Genomic DNA, 24254 nt, shown 5'->3' on the forward strand with positions numbered 1-24254 from the left:
CCCTGGAGGGCAGGAAGCCCGCCTCACTTCTCTCTGTTTCCCTGTGGTGCTCTGCGCCTAGCAGCTACCCTCAAAATGCCTGTTGAAGTGCCGGATCCTGCAGTGGCTCCCCAGGGCCTGTGAAAGGCTGGCCACCTTGGGTACCTGGGGCAGCGGGTGACCTATCTGCTGGCAACCCTTATCAGAGGGGCCTGTAGAGCCCCTGCCGCCCAGGCAGGGTGCGGGGCCCGGAGGGAAGAGCGCTCCCTCAGCCCTCAAGTCAGCCGCCCATGCCTGCTGGTGGCCAGCAATTGCTGGAAATTTCCTCAGCTCCCTCCCCACCCCTCAGCCCTCCAATGCTTCCCCTCCCTCACCCCGCCCTCCTCCCATCATTTCCATCAGCCCCAGCTCCTCGAGCAGGCGTGCAAACACTTCATAACTGCCCCCGCCTCCACCTCCTGCAACACGCATCCCCTCTCTCACCCTCTCGCTAATCTTATCTTCCTGCATTTGATGTACAACCTCTGCTTAATCCAGGCCTCCTGTCCCGCATACTCTACAGGCAATTGCTCATGCAGGTCCCCTTCCCCGGAACACCTGCCTTCTCTTCTCCACTGACCCGAATCCCCCCGCTGCAGGCCCAGCTCTAGTCTCCCTTCTCCGTGAATTCTCTGACGCAGAACTGGCTCTCTGAGCCACATCATAGTCCTGTTGCAATCAGCGAGCACCACACCGGTTAATATTTAATTGTTCTCCACAATTTTATGTAATGCACCTTCATTTTCTTTTCCCATCTAGATTATAAGCTCTTAGGGGTAAAACCAGCTCTTAAGTTGCTGGGGAAGGCAGGTGAATGTAGGCTTTCTCTAAACTCTCTCAGCTTCTTCTTTGTGTACCCAACTTTAGTAGAATCATCTATTAAAGTCCTAATGTCTAAACTAATGAAGTCTTTCTTGGGCAGCCCTGAAAATAGATCACAGATTACAAGGAAGCCTCATACCGGAGGCTTCCTGGACTGGGAATTTAATGGACCAGAAGCCCAACTTCTGCATTCGGCCCAGGTGGTTGAGAGGGCTCCTGGGATTTCCACACCATGGGAGAAACTGTAACCCTATTTTGCGGTAACTGGGGAATGACGTCCATGGCTGGAGCAATGCTGTGATGGGACCTGTGCCCAAGGGAGGTGAGCCACCCAGCCCTCTGGCTGGCCTCGCAAAGGAGCCAGCCTGGAGCCGGTGAGGGGGAAGCCAAGGGCCTTCTGACGCGCCGCCCGGCACTGGGCACCGTGACCACTCCCTGTCCAGGGCCTCCGAGCAGGGCTGGCTTTGGAGAGGGGCTTTCGCGAGCTGAGTAGGGCAAGGGAATCCCTGGAGAACTGTATCTGCGGTAACTTTCCAAGCAGCTTCCTTTAGGTCAGGTTACAGGGGACTTCCTTCAGGTTAGACACACGTGTCGATCGTGCGGCTGAGCCACCAGCAAGTCCATGGGCAACGGCGGCCCGAGCCTCTAGGGAACAAGCACAGCCTGAGGTCTAGGAAGGGGAGTCCAATGTCCAGGGCTCGTGCTCCTCTTTCTCCTCCTCACCTTCCCTCCAGATTCTGTGCTTTTACCCGCTACACCTCACACTGCCTCCGTCCTGCCAATGTCACTCTCTCTTCAATCTGCACCTTCTCTTCCAGGAGAGCTCTCTATCTGATCGCCCAGCAGGCACTCTACCTGACCCATTTTAGGGCTGCCTTCACCCCTTCCTCTCCTTTTCTTCCCTCTGGAAACTTGACTTTCTGGAGGTCACCACGGACAACGGTGATGGCCCCTGAGTTTCTGCAGCCCCCTTTCCTCAGGTCACAACATTTATTTAACCATCCACTGAGCCCTTACAACGTGGAACCTGGGGAAACAAGAGGGGCCTGCATTTGGCCCCTGCACTCGGGATCTTGTGGTGTGGCACAGGCCGCGCCAATGGGAGACTGCACAGGGTGCGAGGCACAGGGGCACAGCCAGGGCCGTGCTAGGGAAGATGGCCCAGGGGAAGTGACACCGAAGGGGGAGCCTGAAGAATGCTTGGTAGTTGGCTGTAGGCTTGGGGAAATTCTGTTCTGCACAGAGAGAAGCCAAAAGAGAACATGCGGTCTTGGGGAACTGCCAGCAGGTCCATATCCCTCAGAGTCAAGAGGTGAGAGTGGAGGTCTGAGAGGGGCCAGGAGAGGCTCAGACAGTGTCTAGAATGCAGGAAGGGAGCCTGGAGTCAATCCAAGAGCAGCGGGGGTGGGGTGGGACTGCTGCAGGGTCTTAAGCAGGGGTGACACTGAGTAGGTAATGTCAGGAATATTCATTTCTCTCCATATAACGGGGAAAATTCAGAAGGAGGCTCGCTTCCGCCCAAGTCCATATTCAACGAGCAGATGGAAGAAGCGAGGCCTTGAGTCCTGCCCAAGGTCCACAGCAGGCAGGGCCGAGCAGGCACGGGCCCCAAGCCTGTGCTGGGGCAGGTGGGGGTGAGCAAAGAGCAGAGTCAGTGGAGAAGCTGGGACTCTCAGGTTGCAATTAACGGAAGCCAACGTGATACGACTTAAGCCACAGTGGACATTGGCTGAGAGGATGCAGGCCCAGGGCAGGGCAGCAGAACTTCTAGACGAGCCCAGATTCAGAGGCGGGGGTGTCCTCAGGCCTCTTTCTCCACCTCACTCCCGTGCCTGCCTCTGCCCACCTGCTCCACCCCTTCTCTGTGCAGCCCTTCCTTGGTCCCTCTGGCTGCTGGCAGAGCCTGCTTGCCCCACTGACCTTGAGGTGGTGAGTTACAGGCTGGCTCTGGGTCCAAGTTCCCAGGAAAGAGACTCTGAGAACCCCGAGTATCTATTGTAAGCAGCTACGGCCAGGGGTGTCACACATTACAAACGGGGGCTGGGTGGGGCTCACACTGTGCAATGGGGGGGTCCCCAGAGAAGGAGGACTAGGTACCAGCAGGCACCCCAAAGCTGTGAAGCTCAGAATGGCATGGTCTCCACCCCTCCCAGGAGTACAGTTAGACAGAACTTTGTAATCTTGTAGGAACAAAATACAGATTCCCTATAATCCGAAGGATTTTAAGGACAAGAGCGAATATTTTTGAGCACTTACTCTATGCTGAGTACTTTGCTAAGTGATTCACGGGTATTTTCTTACTTAATTCTTGTGGGCCAGGGAGGTAGATGCTATTAGTGTTTCCAATTTACAGACAATGAAATGGAGGCGCAGAGAGTTCTGACTGAGCTTTCCTGTCCTGTTTCTGAGGCACGGCACCCCAGTCTTGGGGCACAGAGGGAGAGAAAGGCTGCCCTCTTACCCAGCGGTGTGCCGGTAAATGTTTACCAGCTAGCTCCCTGGCAAAAAAAAAAACAAACAAAACTGGTTTGCAGCATTTACTGATTCCCGAGGTGTGAATACTCCCACTGTGGCTGACTTCAAGCTACCGACTTCCTGGAGCCAGCGTGAGAGGCTCCAGCACACACTGCCTCTCTCTGGGGTGAGTTCCGGAGATTTACAGCAGTGCTTCTCAAAGTGTGGTCCCTGAACCAGCCACATCGGCATCGTCTGAAAATGTTCAAATTCTCTGACTTCACCACAGACCTACTGAAACCCTGGGGTGGGAAGGAGGAGCCTCCCTCTGTTTTCAAGCCCTCCAGGGCATTCAGATGCATGTTCAAGCTTGAGAACCTCTGGAGCAATGGGGTAATAGGCCCTTTCACAAACTCAGCTGGTCCCAGTCTTCATCCTGCGGTTGGGAGAATGGGGTTTGTTTCCCACTCCTCGGCAGATGGGCAAACTGAGGCCAGAGAGGCGAAGGTTGCTGGAAATTGGTGGGTGAGAAAAATGGATTAAGAAACCCTCCAGCCTGGGTTTCCTTCCCCATAAAGTAATGGGGGTGGGGGGGGGTCTCTGCAGAGTCCCTCAGTCCTGGCCCTCCATGGGTCTGGGAAGTGATTGCCCATGGACCCAAGGTTAGTGGAAGGTGGGAAGGCTGAGCTCTGACTCCAGGCAAATGGCCAGAGCAGAGGGAAGGAGAGAAATCCAGGGTCCTCTGGCGCTGGCCCCCCTGAAGAGGGGGCAAGTGAGGAGAGAGCCACGTAAAAGCATAAGTCTCAGCAACGCCTGGTTCTGAGCCTTCGAGGCTGGTCCAGAGAGGTCCCGAATCTGAAGTAAGTCCCGGGATGGTGCTAGAGAGTCTGAACCAGCAACCTCTCTGCCTCAGGCCTGAGCCCAGAAGACCTGTGATGGCTCCTGGGGTTGAGGAGGGGCAGGAGCCGCAGGTCCAAGTCCCGCCAAGCTTCTGTGGGACGTGTTTGCTGTCTGGTTGTCTCAACAACTTCCCTCGACCCCAATCCAGATTTGCTATTAACCAAAGACAAACAAATCAAGAGCCAAGTATCAGAAGTGATGCAAATTCCGTGTCAGCCCCGGGAGGCCCTGAAACACCTGGGCAATCAGCAAGGGCATGATGTCACCCAGAGAAATGCTTGGCTCGCAGGCAACTGTGGTCACGTGACACGGCCAGTGTGCCTGGGTCACACGGAGGGTGGGGTTCCCCTCTGAGCTCAGAGCGTCTGACAGAGAACCAAAACACAAACAGAAACTGTCCTGTCAGGGCGAAATCCGTAAGTCATGTGATGGGGCAGTTTCTCGCCTCAAAGTTTGAGTCACAGAAGCGAAGACTCAGAGCCAGCATTACCTAGCAAAATCAGGCCCTGCTGGGATACTGGTCTGCTGTTTGCTTGGGCTGGAAAGTTGGATCCACTGGAATTCCAGTCACTCTCCTTTCAGGGAAGAAGTTCTGTAGGAGTTTACTCAGAGGTACCTGCTCTAGAATTTCTTAGTGAAAATCCTGGACCCAACACCAGCCTTCCCCACTGGGCTGCTACACCTCCCTGCAGTGTCTCACCGGGGCTTGGCTTCCATGTTGGTCGGTCCCCAGGGGGAGGCCAGTAGCCTGGGTAGCCACTCCTCCTTCCCAACCCAGAGTGGACCACGTGGGCTGCTTCCGCAGCTGCTGGTTCAAGCTAAGGGAGATTTGGGCTCAGCAAATGCTGAGCGAATATCTGGGGCAAGCTGAAGGTTTTAGGTAGCAGGGAGGTATGAGGTGCTGGGTGCCAAGGGGCAATGGCCCACTCCATTCTCTTGCCCCCATTCTTCCAGGCTCCCACTCTTTGTAAAGCAGCTGTTGACCACCTGGATCCTGGCACTAGGCAATGGTGTGGGCAGTATGCAAGTGGGCAGCCAGGTCACTGCCCTCAAGGGGCTTACGTTCTATAATATTTAGGAAGATAACGCTATCACAACCCAACACAGTAACAAGCAACAGCGAACAGCATGTGATTTACCACAGACTCAAAGCAGTGTAGCACACCGGGAAAAGCATGGATGGTCCCTGTACCAGACACACTGCATCTGAATTCCAGCTAGGCCACTCACCAGCAGCTGTGTGACCTTGGGCAAAGTGCTTAAACTCTCTGAGCCCCAGTCTACACTTCTAAAAAATGGAGATAAAAATTTCCAACTCACAGGGCTGTGGTAAAAAATGAAATAATGGCTGCAAAACAGCTGGTAAAATGCTCAGCACAGAGTAGGTACTTGATAAACTGTAATAGTTCCCTTAATTCCTTTTTGGGCTGAGATGGGCTATAAAAGACGAAGCATTTATGTCTGGTCTCCAAACCTAGAGCACATCAGAAGCAATAAAGTGAAAGCACTAGAAGGGAGGCTCAAAAAGAGAAGGGAAAATTAACACACAAAAGCCTGACAGTGAGAGAACACCTAGAAAAACTATAAAAGCAAATGTAAAAACAAAATAGCGTGCAGGGACCATAAGGGTAGAAGCAGACAGCCAGCCTCACCCCACAGCCTCCAGGGCCATCACGCTATCACAAGACAGCAGAGCACATGTCGTTCTCAATGACGATGTATTCGATAGTCACTAGGAAGCCAGGGATGAGAACAGCGTGCTTAAAAAATATTTCCGTCCACAATTTTTAACATTAAGAAAAAAGTGCCTAAAGTGTGTGGGGCTGGTAAATTTTCAGGCATCCAGAAAATTCACCTGCCACAATTTCCCAATGGTTGGATTAACTGAGTTTTTACTCTACTTTTTATATATTTGTCAGAGAGCTTAGAACCATGCCGAGCACATCACAGGGGCTTACCAGACTGTTTACTGATAAATTTATACAGGGTTGGAATACGGTTTTTTTCTGTTTCCCGTTTTTAACCCTTCGATGCATTAACTAATCGAGGCCAGGGCCAGGATCCAGCTTCTCTTTGAAAGGGCAATACTGTACCTGATTATCTTCAGCCTCCCCTGCTACCTCCACCAGGCCGTTCCTCTTTCTATATTCCAGGCTTTAGTCGATGGTGCCATCATCTACTAGACAGCAACAATGACAAAAGCAATGATAATAATTATGTGAACGAAATTAGCAGGTTCTGTTTTCTAAGCACTTGCCAGGCTATGTACACCTTGTTTTTTTCTCCCTAAAGTCCTGCAAGGTAGGATTATTTCAGTTCTCAGATGCAGAGGGTGAGAGTCAGAGAAGTAACTTGCTTCGGGCACCCAGCTCCTAAGGGGCAGAGATGCATCTGACCCCTTCGCTCTGCGCGCAGTCCGCCAGCCTGAGGCGGGAATGTTCCCGGGACCCAGAGCAGCCCGGCACGCTCTTCGCCGGTCAGGCCTCACCAGCTCTTGTCAGGTGGCAGAGTGCTGCCTGCTGCGCAGAGCAGGAGGGACTTGGCGTGAGCAGAGACCCCCTGCCCCACTCGCCCTCCAGCCTGGCATGGGCCTCCCATCCTCTCCCTTTCCCTGTCTCTGGGGTCCCCAACAAAAGGTGCTCTCATTCCCCACACGTCTCCTCAGTTTTCCATTTGATTTTTGACTTTTATTTCATGCTAATGCTAAGTGTAAAACAGATTAAGTTCTTCTGGCAATTAGCCCATAAGTAAGTAAGATATCCTTACATTTGAAAACACTCACTTGGAACAATCTGGGCCTCTCCATTCTCTTTTCCTTCTGACCCTGTCAGAGTTCTGTCCTGGAAACACACCGAGAGCCTCCCCATCTCTGAACCCTCTTCTTTCCTTCCTCTTACATATGTACTGAGTCTGGCAGATGACAGGTGAGGCTGGCAGGGACAAGGGAGCCTGGCAGATTCTGGAATTTGAATCTAGACTGCCATTTACATGACCCTGAGTGAATTATTGAATAGCTTTAGCTTTCATTTTCCTTATCTCTAAAACGGAAACTGGAACCGCTCCCTGGCATGTGAAGATACCAGAAGCTTCCCCTCCCCAACCTGTTTTAATAAAGTGCCTGGCATGTGGTAAGTTCTTATCTCATCCTACTGTGGCCCATTTCTTCCATGAAGTCTTCCTTAGTTGTCCCAATTGTGGCAGAGACAGTTAACTACCAACCCCATCCCTACTCCCCCTTTTTTCCTTACTAACAAAACCCCAAGTTTATTTGGGGGAGTAATGTGCCCAGCTAAGAATTACATTTCCCAGGCTCCTTTGCAGTTAGGGTGTGCATGGGTCACAGGTATGGCCAGTGAGATGTAAATAGAAGTTGCTGGGAGAGGCTCTGAGAAACCTCTTTAAAGGAGGCTGACTCAGCTGTGCCCTTTTGCCCCTTACCATCTTTCTCCTTTTTCTGGTCTGGAAGGCGAATGTGATGTCTGGAGCCACAGTGGCATGTTATGACCATATGGCAACCTGGAAGATGGAAGTCACATCCTAAGCATGGCAGAGCAGAAGAGTAGAGGAAGTCTTTGCCACGGAGGGTGTGGTCCACCAGACGTCAGGATTTATGTTACATGAGGGAAGAAGAAACTAGTTATTTAGGATTTCTATTACATGTAACCCAACACAGTCCCTATGGATATGTAGACTGGTGACCTTGCCCTCTTCTCTGAGCTCCAGTCACACATACGGTCACAAGTGTATTCAGGAAGATTTTGGTTATAAGCAAAGTAGCCTAACTAGATTTTTTGGAGCCACATTATGTGAGGAGTAGAAAGTTTCTGATTCATGTAGTGTGTCTGTGCCCCAAAGCTAATGAGGTCCTGCACTAAAGTTGGTTCTCTGTCACCTGCTCCTTATCTTTTGGGAGGAATGAAAGACAGTTGGATGCTATAGCAAAGCAAACATTGTTTGCAGGACTGTAGGATTTGTTAAATCAAATGCAGAATGACAGGGAATGAGTGAGCAGAAGAAAGCAGGTCTCCAACCCACCTGTGAGGTTTGGGAAAAACTTGGTGCGTTCTGATTATAAGAGTATGGCTTCTAGGGGCTTCCCTGGTGGCGGAGTGCTTAAGAATCCGCCTGCTAATGCAGGGGACATGGGTCCGAGCCCTGGTCCGGGAAGATCCCACATGCTGCGTAGCAACTAAGCCCCTGCGCCACGACTACTGAGCCTGCACTCTAGAGTGCGTGAGCCACAACTACTGAGCCCGCGAGCCACAACTACTGAAGCCTGCGCGCCTAGAGCCTGTGATCTGCAACAAGAGAAGCCACTGCAATGAGAAGCTCGCATATCACTATGAAAAGTAGCCCCTGCTCACCGCAACTAGAGAAAGCCCGCACGCAGCAACAAAGACCCAACACAGCCAAAAATAAAAATAAATAAATAAATAAATTTATAAAAAAAATAAAAGTACGGCTTCTAGGCCATGGAGAAGCGATGAGTCCTGCCTTGGGCAGCGTGCGTATTTCTTCACATGCCCACGTTCTGCATCCCCCATGAGTTCAAATTTGCAGTTAAATTTAAAGGCATTTATTCACTTCCGACGTGGAAGTTTCTGTGCTAAGTGCTGCAGGGAACTCAGAGATGAAAAAGATCCCGGCCTTGCCCTCAGGGAGTTGACAGCTGAGTTGGGGGATGGCAAAAGCATATATGATTCTCACATGAATGCAGGAGGTTGTGGAAAGTCAACCACAGAAGTCGAGAAGGATGGGGAAATACAAAGGAGGAGGAGACTGAGGCCTTGAAAGGAAGGTGCATCTGAGCTGGGCTTTGGAGCATAGGTGGCATTTCAGCAGGGGGCAGGGTGGGGAGGGCTTGCCCAGCCTGGAGGAGTAGCAGGGACAGGATGCAGAAAGGTCACCAGGCATGGGCCGAGTTCAAAATGGTCACAACTAGTAGGGCTACAGTGTTGGGGGCCTGAGGAGGTGAAACTTGGGTGCTGGGTGTGGGAGATAAAGCTATGATTGAGTTTAAAAATAAAAACAATGATGCAGCACGCACTGTGTGTGTAACATGTGCCCGCCACGGTTCTAAGTGCTTTCTGTGGATTAATTCACAGCAATCCTATGAACCACAGTGATTGCCCCTGGGAGGGGAAGTCCAAAGGACAGAATTGGAAAGGAGGCTTCTTACAGTGTAACTTTTGTAAAGTTTGAATTTTGAGTCACGTGAATGCTTACCCTATCTTAAAGGTTAATATGAAATTTAAAAGAGGAAAAAAAGGAGGCTTCCCATTCTGAACTGAAGGAAGAGAAGGGAGAGAAGGAAGAAAAGGTGGCCAGATTCTAGCCCTTCAGTGATGGGTCTGGGTGAGGTCATGGGCCTCCAGCCAGGAGAGATTCCAAGGTGAGTTCAGCCTTGCTTTGCTAAATGACCCAGGACAGCTCCCCTTCCCTGGGGGTGAAGGGTCAGTGCTGCTCATGTGCCTAGAGGCCCTGCCTCAGAAGGGGCTGGAAGACTGGCCTCCGTCTCTCCGCCTGCCGTGGGAACAAGGGAAATGGACAAGGAAACACAGACTACGGCCTCATCAGCCATTGATAAACAAGAAGCAGAGCAGATTGGGAATGTGTAAATGGTGAGGAGGACACAAGGATTCTGGGCACTGAGTCCTGGTCCTGCCTAGCCACCAAGTGTCCCTGTGACCTTAGATAAGCCATTTTCCCTTTGGGGTTCAGCTCCATCCCTGTCACCAGGGGAGGGGCCTGGACCAGAATGATGGTCATCCAACTGCCACTCCCCCGCCCCTTCGCCCGCTCCAACTTACTTTACCTTTTGGGCATCCCCTCAAGACTTCACAGAGGCCCTAGATTGAGAAAACGACAGCTAGCCAGTCAAAACGATAGCCAGTCTCACCTAGACGGTCTCCAGGCCAAGTGGTTTTGTCACTCCACAGCTCTGAGAGCCTTGCCACCTCCCCGGATACAACCCCTTCAGGCAAGGAGGTCAAAGGAACACGCTTCAGTCAGCTAGGGGCTGAGTAGTGGGGACCCCACGCCCCTGGGTGATGGCAGGTCTGGCGGGGCAGCAGCAGGCAGCAGGTGGCTGGAGGTGGAGGTGTCCGTGCACATGGCGGAGGGCCCCTCTTGGGCAAAGCCAGGCAGATGCATTAACAGCCCAAGTGCCATAGCAGCTGCAGCCTGCTGGTTGGTCCCTGGGAAGGTCGTGATAGAGGTGGGGCACCTTCAGTGGAGGTCTCTCTACCTGAGCAAGGCACGTGGCTGCATCTTCCTGACCCTCATGGTCAGGAGCAGTCAGCCCAGAGGCTGGCAAGCATCCTCAGAGAGCACTGGGTATAGAGCCCATGGTTGCCCTCCAGGCCTGGAAGCCTCTCCTCTCCCTTCTCCTTACAAGTCCCTATGCCTCATTATCATAACTTTGTCATAAGTTTTGCTCAAAACTTTCCTGTTGAACACAGTAGCCAACTTGAAGGAGCTCCCGATGGCCAAATTTGACATAATTTGAGCAAATTAAAAAAAAAAGATCACAACAGATTATAGCTTATAGAACAAGAGAAAAATAGGAAATAATGTGTCTATACTGATATAAATGTTTGAATAAACAAGTAAGGGAAAAGGGACAGCCTTTCTTACAGAAAAATTTCAGTTGATGAACATTAGAAGGTGTGAAGGAAATAGAAAACCACCATTTGGCAGACACCCACGGTCGTGGTTGTTTTAAGCAAGACTCATCAACGGAAACAAACATTTGTGGGTAAAAATAAGATGAGAAACAGGATGCTTACATCATCTCAAAGTAGTTCCCTACAAGATGCCTATTAGTAGCAAAGGGGAAAAGACTACCTTTACAGTGGAAAACCTGGCAGACCCCACCTTACTCGGGTGATCACAGTCAACATAACGAGTACCACAACATATCAGCCTCATGTGCCGCCTGATATGATGCACTGAGAGGGGCACAGCATCACTTCTGTGGTGTTCTTGTCAAAATGCACAACCTGAGGAAACACCAGACAAACCCAAATTGAGGCACATTCTACATAATAACTGGCTAGTACTCTTCAAGAGTATGAAGGCCATGAACGAGTAGATGAAGGTGCTATCCCAGGCCAGAGAGACTACAGAAACACGATAACTAAGTGCTATGGGTGATCCTGGTTTGGCTCCTGGATAAGATGAAGAACACGAATGGGGAACTTGATGAAATGTGAATGGGGTCTGTAGCTAATGCTGATTTCCTGGTTTTGATGACTGTACTGTAAATTTGTAGGATGTTAACATTTGGGGAAACCAGGTGAAGGGTATTTGGGAATTCTTTGTACTGTTTTTGCAACATATATGTAAGTCCGAAATTATTTTGAAAAAGTAAAACAGAAACTTTTTCCTCTTTTGTCCGACTTCCCCAGAGTCACTCCTGTAGCTGTGTGTTGCCAGCTACTTCACACGGTGTGTTGGTATTATTTGTTTATGTGTCTGCCTCCTTCAGGCTCCGAGTTCTAGGACAGGGACTATGCCGCGTTAATCTTTGTTTTGGCCTCATCTTATAAATCTTACTTGGGTGGGAGCTGACTGGCTGTTTCTCTTCAAGAAACTCCCTACTCTATCCACTCCCACCGTAAGAAGCACCACTGCTCTTTCAGCTGCTTAGCCCAAAGTCCTAGGGGTCATCGTAGGTACCTTTCTTTTTCTCTCATCCCAGGACTAGCAAGTCCTATTGGGGTTCTCCAGAGTTTATCACCAACCAGACCACTTCTCCCCCATCCTCTGCCAGTGCCCTAAGCCAAGGGTACTCATTTCTCATCTGAACGTGAACCTCACACTCCTAACTGGTCTCCCCTAACCCGATCCTCAAATTTCTTTTCCACCGAGCAGCCAGAGGGATCTTTCAAAGGGGAAAGTCGGGTCTCACGTCACTCCCTCCAGTGGTTTTCCATTGCAATTAGTGTAAAATGCCAATTCCCAGCACGTTCCACGAAGGTTCTATCCTATCTTCCCTCTCCTTGAACCTCTCTGCCCTCACTCACCCTGCTCCAGCCACATGGGCCTTCTGTCTCTCCCACAGATATGCCAAGTTAGTTTCCATGTCTGAGGTGTGTATCTTCACATGAGCATCTCCTTGTCAATACTGAGGCTTCAGCCCAGTTGTCACCTCCTCGGATAGACCTAACCCAATCTGTTAGCTAAATTAATCCTCTTCTCCCCCAGACACTCTTTGTCTGTGTGTTAGTTTGTCAGGGCTTCCATAACAAAGCACCACAGACTGGTAGCTTAAACAACAGAGGTTTATTGTCTCACAGTTCTGGAGGCTAGAAGTTTCCAAGATCACGGGGCCAGCAGGGCTGGTTCCTTCTGAGGGCTGTGGGGAGAACTCGTTCCATGCCTCTTTCCTAGTTTCTAGTGGCATGTGGCAACCTTTGGTGTTCTTGGCTTGTGGATGCATCACTCTGATCTCTCTTCAACTTCACATGGTGTTCTCCCTGGGTACCTGTCTCTACATTTTCCCTTTTTATAAGGATACCAGTCATGCTGGATTAGAGCCCCCCCTAATGATCTCAGTTTAAATCAATTACCTAAGTAAAGACCCTATCTCGAAATAAAGTCATATTCTGGGGCTTAGGACTTCAACACATAACTTTTGGGGGAACACAGCTGAACCCATAACCATTCCATTACCTTGTTTTATTTTGTTTAGGGCTTTTTTAAATTATTATTACAATTTTATTTATTTATTTATTTTTGTCTGCGCTGGACCTTCGTTGCTGTGCACAGGCTTTCTCTAGTTGCATCGAGCTGGGGCTACTCTTAATTGCGGCGTGCGGGCTTCTCATCGTGGTGGCTTCTCTTGTTGCGGAGCACGGGCTGCAGGCGTGTGGGCTTCAGTAGTTGCAGCACGTGGGCTCAGTAGTTGTGGCTCGCAGGTTCTAGAGCGCAGGCTCAGTTGTCATGGCGCACGGGCTTAGGTGCTCCGCAGCGTGTGGGATCTTTCCAGACCAGGGCTCGAACCTGTGTCCCCTGCCTTGGCAGGTGGATTCTTAACCACTGCGTCACCAAGGAAGCCCCTAGGGCTTTTATAACCATCTTAACTATCTCATTTATTTGTTTGTGGTCATTGTCCGTGTCCCACAACTACAACATAAGCTATATGAGGGCAGGGATCTGCCCCAGCTTTAGTGCTTGGTCCTTTTCCTGCCTTGCAAAAGGACACTAGCTCCTATTTCTACAGCATGAATCAGGATACTTCCCTTGGATTGCCCCAGGTGGGAGGAACAGGCCTGCCCCCATTCACTTTCCACAAGCAACCAATGTGCTTGCTACATGTTCACTGCTTAGCTCAAAGTCCAGTCAAAGATCGGCAGCATCAAAACCTGGATGCAGCCATGAATCTCAGAGCCCCAGAAATGCTCTACACATACCCAGGTTTCCTGCCCTCTTGCCAGTGCAGCACAGCCTGATGGCTAAGGGCATGGGCTGTAGAGCTAGACCGCTTGGGTCTGCCACTTAAGCTGAGAGACCTGGGTATATCACTTACCACACTGTGCCTCAGTTTCTCCAACGATAAAATGGAGACAATTTTAAAAGTACCTTCCTAGTAAGTTGTTATATAAAATGAGATCCATACATGATAAACAGAACGTCTGACCATTAGGAAGTGCGTTATGCTAATCCAGGTCTCATCTTTTAGGCCTGGTCTGAAGTCTTGGAAAGTTCCTGGTGGACAAAGGGACCAGAGCCCAGGAGGTGTCTCTGGTCAACTGGGGACACAGAGGCTCCAGGTTACTGCTCAAACTCCCCCTTCAGAATCCCCATTTGCCCCCAAAGACGGCAAGCCAGCACGGGGGAGATTTTGACCATAAGATGCTGGGTGGGCCTTGGAGTTTCACTGGTACTTCTGGCTGACTGAAGGGAAGAAAAAGAAGGCTCTCACTCCTCAGACTCTTTCTGAACACTCAATGTGAGGTATGCAGCTTCCAGATGACTCAGCAGGGCCAGTTCCCTTGGAATCAGCTGCTCTGGCTCAAAACTGTCCGTGTTGCAGCAGCCTCACTCGGCCACCCCCAGAAAAGCTAACCCACCACTCAACTTACTTCCTGATTTAATACCTATATATAGCCATGTGTATAGACCTTTCTATATATGTATGCACTTAGAAACCAGCGAGCCTAAAAATATCCCTGCCCCATACTTCATTTCCTTGTTTTCTGTAGGTTCCTTGTTCTAATTTTATAGCTCAGGAGACTGGAAATTGCTGTCAGAAGGGAGTGACCTCCGTGGGTGGCAGGGGGACCAGAGGACAGGCTCTGTTTGGGAGACAGGAGGATCCATTTCCAGCCCCAGCTCTAAAGTCAATGTGCTGTGATGTTTTGGGATATCCTCCTCCTTGCTAAATCTCAGTGTCCCTCAAGTGAAGAAGGTATTGAACTTGATGATCTAGGTGTTTTCTTACTCTTCCATTCATCGGCTAAGTGCAATGGTCCTCATGGGAAAAGCTGATGCAGACACACCAGAACCATTGATTCCTGTTCATTCGCTCAGTTAACAAACAGTTGTTGAGCACTTACTGTGTGTCTGATAAAAATCTCTAACCTTAGGGGACTTACATTCCCATTAGAGGAGATAAATAATAAACAAAATAAATAAAGTTTATAGTATGTTTGACGGTGATAAGCGTCATGGAGAAAAAGAAAGTAAAAAGCGGGGACAGAAATTGGAGGGGGTGCAATTGTAACTAATCAGGCTGGGGAAGACCTCACCGAAAAGGTGGCATTTGCATACAGACAGGAACGAGGCTGTGCCCAGGACGGGAGGCAGTGAGCACATGGAAACCTGGGGGAAGAGTCCCAAGCAGAGGAGCTGCACACACCAAGGCCTCAGGTGGGAGAACGCCTGGTGGGTTTGAGGCCACTGGGGCTGGAGTGGAGTGAGCGGGCAGTGAATCCTACGAGTGTAGATGGAAAGATAAGATGGACCACTGCTCTGGATGAGATGGGGCACCCCTGGAGGGCATTGCGCTGAGGGGAAACCTCAGCTGACCTCTATCTTCACAGGATAGTCTGCCTCCTGGGATGGTTCACAACAGACTACAGGACACAAGGGTGGAGGCAGGGAGACCACTAAGGAGACTACTGCAAACAAGGCAGGACTGATGGTGGCTTGGAGCAGGGTGAGGGAGAGATGGGGAGAAGTGATCAGGATCTACATGTATGTGGAAGGGTTTGCTGATGGATTGGGCGTGAGTATGAGAGAAACAGAAGCCAAGAGTGACTCCAAGGTTTTTGGCCTGAGCAATGATGGAGCTGTCATGAACTCAAATGGAGAAGACTATGGGAGGAGAAAAGATCAGGAAGTCAGTTTTGGACCCATGAGGAGCGAGGTGCCTATTAGACATCCCAGTGGAGAAGCTGAGTGGGCAGTTGAATGTATGAATCTCGAGGTCAGAATAGAGTCTGGAATGGAGATGTACATTTGAGAGTTGTCAGCAGGCACATACATATGGTACATGAAGCTGCAGGCCTGGGTGAGGTCTGTGAGATGGTGTGGGGGGATCCAAGCTCTGAGCTCCAGGGCACACCAACATTTAGAGCTTGGGAGGCGAGAAGGGACCAGCAAAGGGTACAGAGAGCCAGGGAGGCATGGCAACCTCTCTCTAGGCTTTAGCTCATTTAGTAAAAGGGGAGGCTCTCAAGGGTCCTCTCCCACTCTGATACCTGTGCTTATAAGATGCAGAATGGAGCTGTGCCCAGATCGCAGCAGGAAACCCTTTCCTAGCTCTTGTCCAGGATGCACGTGGGATCCAGGCTCCTACTTGAGCTGCCCCTGGCATGGGGGCATCTGCGATAGCCTGAGGTAGCTCGTCACAGTGAGGGGTAGGGAGTGGGGAGGCTGGCAGCCCTGCCCCCCTGCAGCAAGCCTTCTGCAGTCCCCGCCCAGGGAGGGGGGACGGCCAGGGCCAGGACTGGAGAGGTAGGAGCTGGCTTTATTCTGACACTGCTTTCCTTCTGTGGAAAAAGAGCTTAACTTCTCTCTTGTGATAGATGCTAACAGGGGAATAAGTGCTTGGGATACTAACAACGCACACGATTCTGAGTATTTTTAACAAAAAAGGGGAGAGTGGTTTCTAATTGACATCTCTGTCCTCCAGTTATCTCATGGGAACTTGAAAAACATTTCTTGCCTGCCCAGAGGTAATGTCCCAGTCAGAGTTTTCCCCAGGATTTCTAGGATCTAACCTTGGGAAGAGCGAAACCAGCCCTGGAAGCAGCCAGGCTGTCAGGATTCCTGGCCTCAGGGAGTGCAGGCTCAGCAGCCCTGCCAGCGTCTGACCCTGACGTGCTCCCAGCCAGCCCACTATTCCTCTCTCAGAGAGCCCGCACTCAGCCAGCTGGGGCGCTCTTGTTCTACTACTGCTAGTCACTTCCATTGCACATGTACTGTGTGTTTTTAATATATTGTATATACATATATATACATATATATATATACACACACATTTAATCCACAAGAATCCTACTATAACACCTCATAATGATTGAACAGACACAATGCGATTAGCTCCAAGTGTCCCATCTTTCCTTAATCCTCACTGTAATGAGACTCCAAGTTTTGTGCAGTGGAATTCTTGGGATCCTACGTATGATGTTCTGATTAGGTTTTGCAGTATTACTGTCCCTTTTACAACGCAGGAAACTGAGGCTTAGAGAGATTTACTTACTGATGTCACTCAGGAAGCTGGAGATTTGTGCCCAGGCGTCCTGGCTCCATGGCCGATGGGCTTCATCCCCTTGCCACAGGATTGCCTGTACCTTCAAGGTCATCTCACCTGACAGCTGGGGAAACAAAGGACCAGAGAGGAGAAGTGCCTTGCTGCAGCTCACAGAGGGCCCGGACAGTTGGGAGCAGGCCCAGGAGTCCTTTCATGGGCTGCCCACCACTCATTTATAGATATTCTCTGCCTACACACTATGCGCACTACCTGGTGAGACGGCGGAGAGGCTCTTCCCAGGGCAGTGCATCAGCCTGGTGTCTCTGATGCTCACTGTGGCTGGCCCTGTGACACTCACCATGGGCCAGGAGAGACGTGTCCTGTGGCCAGGAACTGTTCTGGGGAGGCAAAGATGAGCCAGCAGGAACCCCGCCCTTACCAGTTCACGCTCCCTAAACTACAGCACAGCATCACCCCTCCTGCCTCCCTCGCTGGGGCCCCTTCCTCTCCCTCTCCACCTGCTGGAATCCCAGGCACCTTTCAAGGCCCCTTTGGTTCACTTGACCTCCTCTGGGAGGCCTCCCTGCAGAACCCAGACCCTCTTCCTCTCCCTAGCACTTAGTCTAAGGCCTTTCTCTATTGTGGGTACTTGGCTGTGTTGGTGTCTTCTCCCTAGGCTGGCAGAAAGCCCCTCAGGGCCGGGACCACGTCTTGCCCCACTCTGTATGCCTCTTCCGAGCACCTGGGTTGATGTACTATAACATAACGTGCAGCACTAATTATGAAGCCGGCAGAATGGTGTTACCAAGTGAGAATTCTAAGAATTCAGAGGGGACAGAGGTTACTTGAGGAAAGAGTTAGTATCCTGCCTTGCTCTCCCTCTCAGAGAGACATGATGCGTGTGAAAACAGGAGAGGAAGCGTTTAGGAAGAGGAAAGAGCTTGAACAAAGGCATGGAGACAAAATTCCAAGGAAGTGGAAACTAAGGGTCACGTATGGGAGACAGCAAGTCACTCTTATGGCTGGACCTGTGAAGGAGAAAAGGAAAAACTAAGGTTGGATGACAAGTGACCCTACCTCAAGAGGTCACTGTGAGGATTAAGTGAGTTCGAGCGTAGAGCAGCACCTTGCGTGCGTTAGGGGTTATTGAGGCTTTAGCTGTTTTCTGTCATTCTGCCCCACCACCACCCATTTGCACCCCTCCCAAAGCGGGGGTCTCTGAGTTCTTGGAACACTGGCTGGCAGGGGGCTGGCGTTTTCCCTGTTGTTACCAAGTCTCTCAGGCTGAAGGTCATTTGTGCGTTTTAGGGGCCACAGAACTTTCCTTCCTCATGTACCCACTCCCTTTTCAGGGATTCATCACCTTGTTCTTTATTGTCATTATTATTAATTAAAACTACAAAGGGAATGTATGATCATTTTACCAGAATTGAAACATACAGATGAGTAAGAAGAAATGAAAATCACTGCAAATGCCACCATTTAGAGAGAATTCTGGTTAACATCTTAGGGTACCTCTCTCTCTCCAGACTTCTCCCCATTCAATATGTTTGTTTAAATAAGTATGTGTATATATTTAGGCCAGGGGGTGAGCAAACGCAGCCCCAGGCCCTCCTTGGAGGCCCCCTTAGTTGGGTGGGGCACCAGATCAGTGTGGTGGCTCTGAGCCCAGGACCCTGGCAGGTCAGGCACTGGACTTTTCTGCCTGATGCCCACGTGCTCCCCGCCCCCAGCTGAGCCTGGAGCTGCCTTCTGCCTGCCCTGCACCAATGTCCCTACCTGGAGCTGCTTTTGGATCCCTCCCATGGAGGCAACTTGCTGTGTGGGACGACTGCTTCAGAAGGAAAACCTGCAAGCAGCCCCTGGGAATGAATCGGGCCTTTATGTGAAAAGCCACTCTCTGCTGCATGCCCAGCTTCTCCTAAGCCACTCTGGAAGGTGACTGTGACGACACTAATGACCAAGAGAGCGAGGGGATGGGTGGGAGCCCGCAGAATGTCTGCAGCTTTACAACAGCTGGAGAACATACTAGCAAATGCAAAGGTGACATTTATCCAGGTTTTCTCAGCTCCTCCCAAACATGGGGCAGTGGAGTTTGCTTTCATTCTACCATGGAATTTCTCAGAAGTCTTAAAAATCATAATGGCTATGATTTATTGATCATACATTCTGTGCCAGGCCCTTTACAGAAATTATGTTTAACCCTCACCTCAGTTTTACAAGGTGGATAAGGAAACTTATCTACCTTGTAAACAAGGTAGATAAGGAGCCACTGGCTCAACCCAGGCCCTGCCATCAGTAAGAGAGTAAGAGAGATCTGGACCCAGGTAACTGGACTCTAGAGCCCATGCTCTTTATTTCTGCATAAAAATGTATGTTTCTTTGATTAAAGTGACCTATTCCCATAGTTAAACATCAAATAGGGCTAAAAGGCATGGTGAAAGCCAGTGGCCCATAGTTCAACCCTCTCTACTCCTGTGCCCTGCTCCCCAGAAGCAACCACTTCCAACTCAGTAGCTTCTTTTTTTCTGCTTTTTACTCTAGATTTCAAAATATCCACCTAAATACCTTTTCTCATGCATTTTTTCAAAAATAATCCCCCACCCTTTTCCCACTTCTTAGTTTCTTCTACGTATAACAATTTCCCCCAATTCCTTCAATGGATCTATCGGGGCCTAGCAATAATTTGCCCACTGCTCACCCATGCTGTATAATCTGCCAGTCCTTGCCCTGTGTCCCTTGGTCCGGAAACTTCCCTTCCCTGTGCTGGTTCCACTGCTCAGCCTGGGCTGGCTCCTTGCTCTTGGTCCTGAGACTTCCCTCTGCCCTTTCCTTTGCTGGAGCCCCTGTTCCTGGATGCCATGGGCTTCCTCTTTCATGATGAGCCCAGGTTTTGAGTCCTGCATGTCTAAAAGTGTCTTTACTTTCCCGTCACATTTGATTGATCATTTGGCTGAATATAAAATCCTGGTTGAAATAATTTTCCTTCAGAATTTTGAGGGCATTTTCCCATTACGCTCTATCCAGTGTATCTGGAGAGAAGTTTGATGCCCTTCTAATTCCCATTCCTTTGTCTGTTAGGGTTTTTTTTCTTTCTGGGGCTTTCATGATGTTCTCTTTATCCTTTGTGTTCTAAAATTTGATACTGATGTGCTTCTGGGGTGAACTGGTTTTTTGCTTACTGTGCTGGGCACCTTCTGTTGAGATTTTTTTTTTACTTTAGTTATCATATTTAAATTTTTCAAGAACTCTTTCTTTTCTGTTCCTTTCTCACAGAGTTCTACTTTTATGTCATATTTTCCTGAGGTTACTACTTTATAGGTTCTTGTAAAAAGTTATTTTAAGGTTTTTCGGCTTGCTGTATGTTGTTTCCTTCTTTTCTGTTTGTTTTGACCTCTCTTTCATTTCAAATGTCTGATGACCCTCCATATTAAAGAGCAAGGCAAGCCTATAGTCTAGTAGGCTTCACAGTAGGGTGACCAGATGGCTAGAAGGCTGTTTTACTGGGAAACCTCAAGTAACATTTTGTGGAGATCCTTTCCTAGGAACAGAGGATGGGGGTGATGAAGCATTCAATCTATCCAGAGAAGAATCTTCCATCGTCTGCCTGGAAGGGAAGTGACACTTAGCTGCTGGTGTCCTGGGAGCAGGCAGAGAGTCTAAGGGGCCATAATTTACTTAGTTTTTGATTACTCTCCCAGTTTTCAAGCTCCTACCTCACTGTCACCCTCTGCTGTGACTAGTCCTGGAGTCCAGAGCATCTCCAAGTCATCTTCTCCAGATAATGGCTTTTGGTCTCTTGCATGGAAAAAGAGACCAGGAGGGGGTGGTGCTTGCATTTCTGAGCCCTGGGCCTCACTCCTGTTTTCTGTGGTACCTGGTACCTCTTAGCACCCAACCCTCGTAGACTCTGTGGGGCTCCTTGGTCCACTTCTCATCATTTTCCTTTCTTGTACACATGTGGACTCTGACTTTCCCAGCTCCACTCAGAGACTGCTCCTCTACCCACATGCCCATCTGAAAAGCGTTTGGAAGTCTTTCCCCTGCAATGGTCTTCTCTCTTCTCTTCAGCCTTTTGGCTTAAAGCCTTTGGAATTCCACTATTAGTGGCTATTTGGGGAAGGAGGTGAATGACGTAGAATTTAGGAGGGCTGTATCAGTTATCCATGATCATTATAACAAATCACCCCAAAGCTTAGTGGCTTATAACAACAATAATTTACTACTTTTCTTTATGCTGTGGGTTAATTGGGTGGTTCCTCTGATGGTTTCACCTGGGCTCGCTCATGCAGCTGCATTCAGTTAGCAGTTGGTTGGGCTGGAAAATACAAGCTGGACCGTTCATAAGCCTGGTGGCTGCTGCTGCCTGTTGACAGGGATGCCTCGGTTCTCCTCCACTGGCCCCTCATCTTCCAATAAACTAGACTAGCTTCCTTAAGACATGAATCTCAGGGCAACGTTCCAAAAGATTCAAGGCAGAAGCTGCAAGATCTCCTAAGGCCGAGCCTCAGAAGTCATGCAGTATCACTTCCACTGAATTCTATCAGTCAAAGCAAGTCAACCCAGATTCAAGACCTTTTTTCTTGATGGGAAGAGTGGCAAAGTTGCACTGTAAAGGGGTATGTATGCAAGAATAAGAAAAATTGTTGCAGTCATCTTTACAAAAAAAAAAAATCTATGATGGAGAGAAAATAAATGCAGGAGATCAAGCCTCCGTGTTTAACTGGAAGTCTTCCTTGCTCTTTGTATTACCCCACACCACCAGGGTCTGTGTCCTGGACTGGCAGATTATACAGCATGGGTGAGTAGTGGGCAAATTAATGCTAGGCCCCGATAGATCCATTGAAGGAACTGTTCTAAACACTCTTTTCAGAACTTTGCTAACCAAACCTCCATCTGGTTAGTTGTTCTAGGTAGTTGTGAGTATACAGACCATAACCCCACAATGGACAGAGGAGTAGAGCACAATAACTCCTATCGAAGGGTTTAGAAATGGAGAAACTTGGATCAAATCCCAGTTCCACTACTTACAGCCCTATTACCTTAGGCACATTACTTAGACTCTCTGAGCCTCAATTTCCTTATCCATAAAAATGTAAAATAAATGAATTAACACATTAAAATCCATACTTAGCACAGTGTTTGATACAAAGCAAGTGTCCAATAGTATCAGTAAGTGATTTTTCTGGAAAAATATTACATTTCTAATGATTTAACCACTAGAGATGGAGTTTGAGAAAAACAGTTTAAGTCCAGGGTTTTACAGAAATAACTTCCAGGGCTGTTGCAAGGATTCAATAAATTAAAACAGATAAAGCACCTAGAAGAGCGCCTGACACATCAGACACACTCAGCAAGTGTTTTACGTGCACCCCTGCTTGCTTAGGTGGGTGCGTCAAGCACACCTGGGCTCTGACAGGGCCACTGTGAGGACCACCACCACCTGTCAGGGATGGCAGCGTCTGCTCCATCAGGCGGGGGACAGGCAGCAGGGTTAGAGTCATTGGGTCTGCTCTCCAAGGTCCGAGCGGTCAGCTCACAGGTGTGCCAGTCTCTACAGCTGGGGTTCTTAATCTGGGTTTTATGGTTGAGCCTCAGGGGCTAAGAACCACCTGGTACTGCACAGAACACACTGGATGTGAAAGCATCTTTCTGGGGCTAGAGTTCACAGTTTAGAGTCTCAGAGAGGTCATTAACCCTCAAAATACTGAACATCTCAGCTCTAGAGGCTCTTCTGTCCTTCGAACTTATACCCTTCTAATGTGGTTTGGGTTGAGAAATAGAAGTGTTTATCATGTTAGAATTACGATTAAAGTAGGAGTCAACAGTACCTGAAAAAGCCAGATGGGCTCTCCTCTTGGAGAGGGGGTGAGCTTCACAGTGAACGACACTATGGACTCCAATTTTTGCTGCTCAGCAGTCTGCTTTTGCATCCTGACCTTTAGCTGTTTGCAAAATATGGATGACTAGACAAGTGACCACCAGTGAAGGGAGCTGGTTTTCACAGTGTCCATGCTATGGGCATTTCAACGTCTGCAGACCAAGTATCCTGAGCCCTGTGTGTGTGCTCCATCCTAACCTGTGGGTTTGGGTACATCAAAGAAGTCCTCACGCTGCACCCAGGAGCAGACAGGGGAGGGTCGGCCTTGTCAGGTGACCTTCAGTGACATCTGTCTAAGGAGATTACCTGCTATGCTTCGACAGACATTTTCTCATACTAGCCCTTCTAACATAGTCACATTTATGACCGAAAGAGTCAACTTTTAAGGCTGGAGCTTTCCTCATGAACATGGCAGTGTATAGTTTTTAAGGGAAAAAAAACAATCCCAACAGAACTGCAACACCTAAGCTAAATCTTCCTCTCTCTTAAGTTTAAATTTGTATCACCTTCCTCTTTTGTGATTCAAAGGTAGAGAGAAGAGGATTCACCCAAACTGTGAAATATTCTTTGGCTGACCTTGTTTTGGGAGGGTTATGCAAAAGCCTTGGAAAGGACTCGGGGAGTGACCCGGAGCCTGACTCAGAAGCACCCTAGGAAATTCGGTGGCAGGCAGAAAGTGAATTCTGGAGCCCTTTGAGATCTATACAAATCCACTGCGAGGCATCCACTTTCCCCAGCTGGAGGCTTCCTCCCTTTCCCCCCTGCCCTCACCCTCACTGGACAGCACTCACCCTCAGGTGGGCCTGAGGAGGCAGCCAGGCCCAGGGCGAGTTAGCCTATCTCTGCAGAAGGCCCTTCCCCCGTGCCTCTCACCACAGGGATTCGGTGACTCACTCTGAAAAAGGCATCATAAATTTCTTCCTAAGAACACACTCGTCACTGAACCATTCCAACAATTTGGCAGGACAAGAGATCTGGCTCAAGGTGGCAGGGCCAATAGGTAATCCCCTGTTTACAAAGTGCTTCCCTCTCAGGGCTAGAGAGGGGCAAGGACCCTCAAGTCAATGTCACACATTCCATTCAGAGCTGGAATGCTCACACCCACTTCACAGATGAGGGATGCAGTGACTCAGGGCCTCCAGGCCCAGCTGGGGCAGACCCTGCCCCTCACCCGAGCCGGCAGCACTGTGGAGGGACCGTGGTGGTAGACAGTTGGGGTTGAATCCTGGCTCTGCCTGTTCCAAGCTGAGCAATCTTAGGCAGCTTCCTTAACCTCTCTAGCCTCTCATTTCTCCATCTGTGAAATGGGATAATACTTAACCCGTGAGGCTTTTGTAAAGATTCGGTGAGGCACGGTGGGTACAGAGCTTTGAGCACAGCGCCAGCAGGCAGTGAGAGCTCCCGCGTGCGGCTGCTAGGATTCTGTGCTGACTCTGGTCGGGCCCCACGTGCCCCCCTCAGCTCCTGGCTCCTCCA

At 49.6% G+C, this 24254-nt stretch overlaps 1 protein-coding gene across 42 annotated transcripts in view; it reads right to left on the reverse strand.

Moving 5' to 3' along the window:
- Positions 1 to 24254, reverse strand: part of LOC115861825 (uncharacterized) — a 93725-nt gene that overhangs the window by 11967 nt on the left and 57504 nt on the right. For 22 of the 42 annotated variants that reach the window (XR_009563119.2, XR_009563130.1, XM_070043753.1 and 19 more), the window contains one exon: positions 16907 to 17021. Coding sequence is in view for 22 of the 42 variants with exons in the window: in XM_070043753.1 (XP_069899854.1) it covers positions 16907 to 17021 (115 nt within the window). In the remaining 20 variants the exon portion in view is untranslated. Of the gene's footprint in view, positions 1 to 388; positions 4348 to 6287; positions 6374 to 7632; positions 7765 to 16906; positions 17022 to 17167; positions 17403 to 24254 lie in introns of those variants that run through there. The other 20 variants (XR_009563120.1, XR_009563114.1, XR_009563102.1 and 17 more) reach the window with 15 other exon arrangements.

The sequence above is a fragment of the Globicephala melas genome, chromosome 1, assembly GCF_963455315.2.
Source record: "Globicephala melas chromosome 1, mGloMel1.2, whole genome shotgun sequence".
In the NCBI taxonomy this organism is placed as follows: Eukaryota; Metazoa; Chordata; class Mammalia; order Artiodactyla; family Delphinidae; genus Globicephala; species Globicephala melas.